This window comes from Ochotona curzoniae, unplaced genomic scaffold, assembly GCF_017591425.1.
Source record: "Ochotona curzoniae isolate NIBS_2020 unplaced genomic scaffold, NIBS_Ocur_1.0 contig_883, whole genome shotgun sequence".
Taxonomy (NCBI): domain Eukaryota; kingdom Metazoa; phylum Chordata; class Mammalia; order Lagomorpha; family Ochotonidae; genus Ochotona; species Ochotona curzoniae.
Window position 1 is genome coordinate 52,807,901 of NW_024466599.1, and position 6,426 is coordinate 52,814,326.

Genomic DNA, 6,426 nt, shown 5'->3' on the forward strand with positions numbered 1-6,426 from the left:
GCTTTCCTGGGAGGTTTTTGTTCAGGCTTGTATTACTGTGGTATCGTTATCATCATCATAAACTCCGAAACAGTAGTAGGTTCCTGCGTCCTCAGCCTGCACCGGGCTGATGGTGAGAGTGAATGATTTCCCAGATCCACTGCCCTTGAACCTGTCAGGGACCCCAGACACTAAATTGGATGCAGCATGGATCAGCTGCTTTGGACGTTGCCCTGGCTTCTGCTGGTACCAGGATAGACCAATGTCGAGGAAAACACTCTGACTTGACTGGCAGTTGATGGTGGCTGTGCCTCCCACAGGTGCAGACACCACGGATGGTGACTGGGTGATCTGAACAGCAGAGCTGGCACCTGAGAAGGGAAAGAAAAACACAAAAACAGATACACCCACATTGATCATCAAATTGTAGAGAGAAAAACTTCAGAAAGAACTGACCACATTGGTGAGTCAGTTACTGCTGTTGTCCTTCCTCACCTGGAAGCCAGAGCAGCAGGAGCCCCAGGAGCTGAGCAGGAGCCCTCATGTCCATGCTGTGTCCTGACTGGCACTGACTCCTGCACAGGCTGTCAGCACCTGCTCATAAGTATGCAGGGCAGTGGGCTGTGCCCAGGGGACATGCAAATCAGCACCAGAGCAAATGATATTCTTGTACCAACCAGAAGAGTCCAGTTCATCTCATAACTGATCGTAAGCAAAGTGTCTCCAGACATTCAGGTCCTGCTCTACAGTAACCTACCTGCAGAGAACATGATCTTTACTGATACATGTTATGTGACATAGCAGTAGGTACAGTTGAAAAACTCCAACAAACCAAAGGACAGGATGGTATCATCCACTTGCACTTCACAAGTTTGTTTCTTTATACAGAATATATATTTGTTAGCAAAGAATCTGCATATGTTCTTAAAGAATTGTGCGTGCCAGACGAGGTCTTTAGCCACTAGGCTATAGTACTGTGCCCAAAGATAATTTTTATTTCAAAATATATTTTTACAAAGCCATTAAGTGTTACATACTGTTTATACACACTGTTAGGAGTATGATTGTTCTTTCCAATATACACTCCTGCTTCCCAACAACTCTCTTTCTCATATTTTCCATTTAATTGTTATAATGATATATATTGAAAGTACTCCATATTTGCAGCTTGTAACACCTCCAAATAAAAATGTTTAACAATTAGAAAGGTGAAAACCCACTGTTCTTCAGGGGGGAAATCCCCTGTCATTAACCAGACCTGAAGCATGGCTCCCCCTTGGTGGTCATGGGGGATATCGTGTCCACTTTGAATCTGGTAAAGCAGGTCATCAAAAATCAGAATATTCTCATAAGCTTACACCAAAAACAGTATCATTGCTTGTAGTAAAATATCAGCACCACAGTCTCTTTGTAATAAAGAAATCAAACAGAAGCCTATATCTGATACATCTTCCACTTTACTGGTCAGAACAAATATGTTCTGCCACTCTGCCCACTCTGCTCTGAGATCCTCCTCTGGGCAACGCCATGGCTTGAGGCAAGTGGGGCAGAGGGAGTCCAGTGTATATAGTTCATCCTCCTGTAGCAGGTTGGACGGGGCAGAGGCAGAAGGGATGGATTGGTGCTGTCCCACTCCTGTGCTTCCTGAAAAAATGAACTGTGATGCAGGCTTATCCATGGTCAGACATCCAACCTGTTCTTTGAGAGAAGAAAAAGCTTTAAAAATTTCTCATGTTGGTTCACATGAATCCAGATGTTGATTATTTCCCAGATGTTGATGACCAATGGGCTGCACCAGGACATACACCTATTGGATCCAACTCAGACCCCCAAGTGTGTGACAGGGACCCAAATATGCGGGCAACCACCTGCTGCTCTAGCCACGTGAGTGAGGACTGAGATCAGACATGGAGCATTTGGGACTCAACTAATTCCCTGGTTGATATGAGATACTGATGTTTCCAGTGGATTAACCCACTGCACCTCAACATTGACCATGATCCAATTTTCTCCTATATGGTAGCAAAGCTGGGGCTATAGCACTAAGATGTTAATGTTGTGCAAACAGAATTCAGCCCTTCGAGCAGGTAATATATGAAACGGTGCTCTGTTCTTCTCCCTGCACTCTGTCAGGTGGTGCATGATGTCTGTCAATCTGCCCCTTCAGTGGATGGAGTGAGGCTGTGTCTGCCATAACTCTCCTCTGTAGAATTTTTGTTTTGTGTATTTTATAATATTTTAGAAAAAATATTTATTATCACTTTATGAATATTTCATAATGCAATGTCTTTTTCTGGATATGAATATTCTATCTCTGCTTACCACTAATAAATGTGCTTACTTGATGAATCCCCTGTTGGACCCAGTTTGTGGTTGTCATGATCTTGTATACTTGCCTTGCAGACAACCCCCAGTGTTACCTGCATCCACAGCCTGCCCCTCTCTGATATCACATCCTTGGAAAGCTGGGTCCTCTGGGTGAGTGTCCTACTCACTCTGCCCAGGCTCTGACTCCTGTTTAGAAGGATCCTGCTACCGTGTCTTCACTCCTGCTTCTAACACTTAGGGACATGCCCAGTGAGCCAACAGCTTCAGAATCCCCACATGAATGCTTCATCCCAGTGGAGCTCACATGCTGTGTGCAGTGCTCTTTCAGCCATGTCTGGGACTACTTCTCTCTTCACCTTGATTAAGTCCTTTTCATCCTAAAAGCAGCCACTGTGAGCAGAGGAAGTGAAAGAGATGTGGTGATGGCACAGTAGGCATGTTCAGAAACCACAGTGGATTCAGGGATATGAAGGAACATACAGTATGGACAGAGCTGTTTTGAAGGCATGGCTAGGGCTAGGAAAGGACAGAGAGTGTCAGGAACAAGCTGAAGCTCCAGGGAGCTTCTGACATGGAATGTGTGGTCATAAGCAGAGCTGAGGTAGGGGAGACCCACACTCCTCATATAGACAGGGAGAAAATTCCTGACTGTGCCTGGCCTTGAAGGAAGGCAGAGGCAGAGCATTTGAAGGGGGAGACAAATCACTTAGCTAATAAAACATGTCAGTGCTGACAGATGCAGCATCTCCTTAACAAACCCACTCCTCATCTTTGGAACCTGCAGAGCAGACATGACTTTGTGTCACTGATTTAAAGGAAAGAAATAGGTATGTTTGAATCCTTCACTTATGTGACAGCATCCCTTTGGATCTGAAGGGCAAAAAGTCAGCATTCCAGATGTTCCAATCAGAAATAGCTTAAGGCATATTTTTGGAAATTAGGGTACCCTTTTATATCCTATGAATGTTGTGGAAAGAGATGATGATTGTGGAAATGTGGGACTCCTTGCTTTTCCAAAATCTGGTGCACTTCTCTCACAGAAGGAGCAGGCTCTGATCCCTGTGGTCCTCAGCCTCCTAGCTGATGTCCTCAGTGTTGCCAGCAGCACTCACACATGGTTCCCCAGTCCTCAGCTTCATCTCTGGTCTGCCTGCAAGTGCAGAGGAATGGTACAGCAATTTCTTCAGCTGACACATCTCTGAGCACGTGGAGTTTGTGCCTCAAGTCTCATGATGAGTAAGAATGGAGACCTGGGATTTTCTGTTGGTGCAATATATCCTTAAATATTGTCCGTCCACATGGCCATGTTAGATCCATGTTTGACATCATTTTCTACAGAATTTGTCACCAGACAAAAGCAGGATGAATTGATGCCAGTCTTCATGCTGATCCAGATCTTAAATCCAGCCCATTTTGTCTTTCTGCCTGCTGCTTGATGCAGAGCCACATGATGCACTGAACGTGCCACATTCCTCTGCTATTCTTTTAGAGTCAAGGTGGAGGTCCAAGCTCTCACCTGTTCTCCCTCCACATGAGTTTCCACTTTGTCACACTATTGACTGTGAAACAGAGAATGATCTTTTATTCCAACAGATTTGAAAACAGATTTGCACCTCTGTATCTCAAATCCTGATTTTGCTCTACCTACATACTCTTCTTCACTAGAATGAGGCCATGAAGCCACCGTCTGTCCCTTGGGTCATCTGTCCTTGGGGTCCATAAGGCCTCATTCTTGTGTTCTTGCTGTGAATTGCCCCATAACTCCTGCCATGGCTCAGGACTTGCTTTGTTGCCACTATCCAACCTATGCAGGTTCCCAGGGTTTGCACAACCCCAGAGTCTGCCAAAAAGAAGACAAGAACCTCAGTGTGGGTTCCATGGCTGTTTTTGAGACCAGGGAGGCTTCTACTTTGTTCTGATTCCTGAATGTTCCAGGTATATAGAATGAGAGCAATAAATAGGAAACATGAGGTGAGAAAATAGGACTTATAAGGAGGAGCAGTATCTATTGGAACATCTGTGTAAGCTGAGTTACTTAGTGCTCTGTCCCCTCCTTCCTTCAAGGCCAGGCACAGTCAAGCATTTTCTCACTCCCTAAATGAGTGTGAGTCACCTTTTCAGCTCATCTTCCCATCACACATGTCGTGTCAGATAGTCCCTGGAATCCCAGCTTAGGGATGATGCTCTCTATCACCTGGCAGCCCTAGCCATGCCTTCAGAACAGCTCTATATAGACTGATGGCTGCCTCAACACATGAATCCACCATTGTTTCTGAACAAGTCTGCTGTACCATCACCAACTCTCTTTCAATTCCACTGGTTTTAGGACACAGAGAGTCCAGTCAAGGTGAGGACAGATACAGATAAGAAGATGAGGGTGGAAGCCCTAACTGCTGTAGAGAAGCTGTGGTGGTAAATAAAGTAGGTGTACTCTTATGGAAATGCTGAGGCTGTTGGCTCACTGGGTGTGGGAATCAGGACGAACACAGCCTCACTGCCTGTGCAAACAAAACACTGCCTGAGAAAGCAGATTGACACTATCCCATTGCATCACCCCTACCCCACAGTCCTAACAGGGTGCATTTTTTACTCAATGAGAGGGCAACTTGGATGTCAGACCTTTAATGAAAGTGCACCTTAGTTCACTTTTTCAGGTAGCACAGTGGTTGGACTGCATGGGTCCATTCCTCCTGCCTCTGCCCCTGTCCAACCTGCCACAGGAGGATGCCCTAAGTGCACCTGGACGCCCTCTTCTCCACTGGCTCAAACATTGGTATTCCTCATAGGAGGACCCTCAGGCAAAGCAGAGTGACCACTGAGGCAGAACATTGCTTGCCAGTTTATTATCTCTGCCGTCCACTTGAATAGATGTATGAGACAAAAGGTTCTCTGTAATTGTTCAAGACACTGCAAGAGACTGCTGCTTGGGTGCAATCGATGACACTGTTATTGGAGCAATTCTGTGACAATGTTGTATCTGATTGTGGATGGCATGCAGACCTGCTCTACCAGATTGAAAGTGGCCACAATCTTCCCTACAACCGCGAGGGGGCGCCATGGACCGTTAATTTGGTAGTGATGGGGAATTTGGGAGGACTTGAGAACACTCAATAGCCCTGGTCTACCCTCCTGCAGGACCGTGGTTTCTCTCCTTTCTACTTCCTGAGTTTTTATTTTTATCTAGAGGAGGGATAAGCTTGTGAATATGAAGTAAACTAAAATGTCATTATAAAGATTGAAAGGAAATGAACAGAAGAGGGAGAGCTGGTGGGAGGGAGGTAAGGTGGGAAGGATGACTGAGCTCAACCCGAGCCTCTGTGGTCGCTGACAGATTCAGTGGCAACAGGTCGGGGACAGATTTCACCCTCACCATCAGCAGCCTGCTGCCTGAGGATGTCGGAGATTACTCCTGTGGGCAGCATGGGAGCAGTCCTCTCACAGGGATTCAGGCTCCTACACAAACCTCCTCCCCAGGGCCACAGGGGAGTGAGCTCCTGCTCTCCCAGCTGCTTCCTTCCTGCCCTGCTCTGTCCCTCCCTCATTGGGAGAACAGACACTGTCTCCTGCTTCACTGTGGAGTATGTTCTAGTAACCAGGGAAGACTGAGTACAGCATCCAGACTGGGTCATTGCACAAGGAAGCCAATCCAAAAAGACCATGTAAGGATTTGTCATGGGCCTTTCTGTGCTACATTCAGAGCTTTCTTGGCCTCTCAGGGTCTCAGTTGTCCGTAAGAAGGGCTTTGAGCATTGACCAGGTTACAGCCTCAGCTGCCTCTTAGGAGATGAAATCAGGGGTGGAGCAGCTGCCTCCCCCATGTGCCTGCTTACATTAAACCTTCCCACTTCCCTCCTTGCCTGACTCACCTGCCTCTCTCTCTCTCCTGTGGGCAGCATGGGAGCAGTCCTCTCACAGGGATTCAGGCTCCTACACAAACCTCCTCCCCAGGGCCACAGGGGAGTGAGCTCCTGCTCTCCCAGCTGCTTCCTTCCTGCCCTGCTCTGTCCCTCCCTCATTGGGAGAACAGACCCTGTCTCCTGCTTCACTACAGAGTTCATACTACTAAGTCTAGTCTGAGTGAAACAGGATGACTGGGTCATTGCACAAGGAAGCCAATCC

At 46.7% G+C, this 6,426-nt stretch overlaps 1 gene segment (V, D, J or C); it reads right to left on the reverse strand.

Moving 5' to 3' along the window:
* Positions 1-529, reverse strand: LOC121165097. The segment is given in 2 exon segments: positions 1-350; positions 475-529. Coding segments are annotated over 2 exon segments (384 nt in total).
* Between the last annotated feature and the right edge of the window lie 5,897 nt (positions 530-6,426).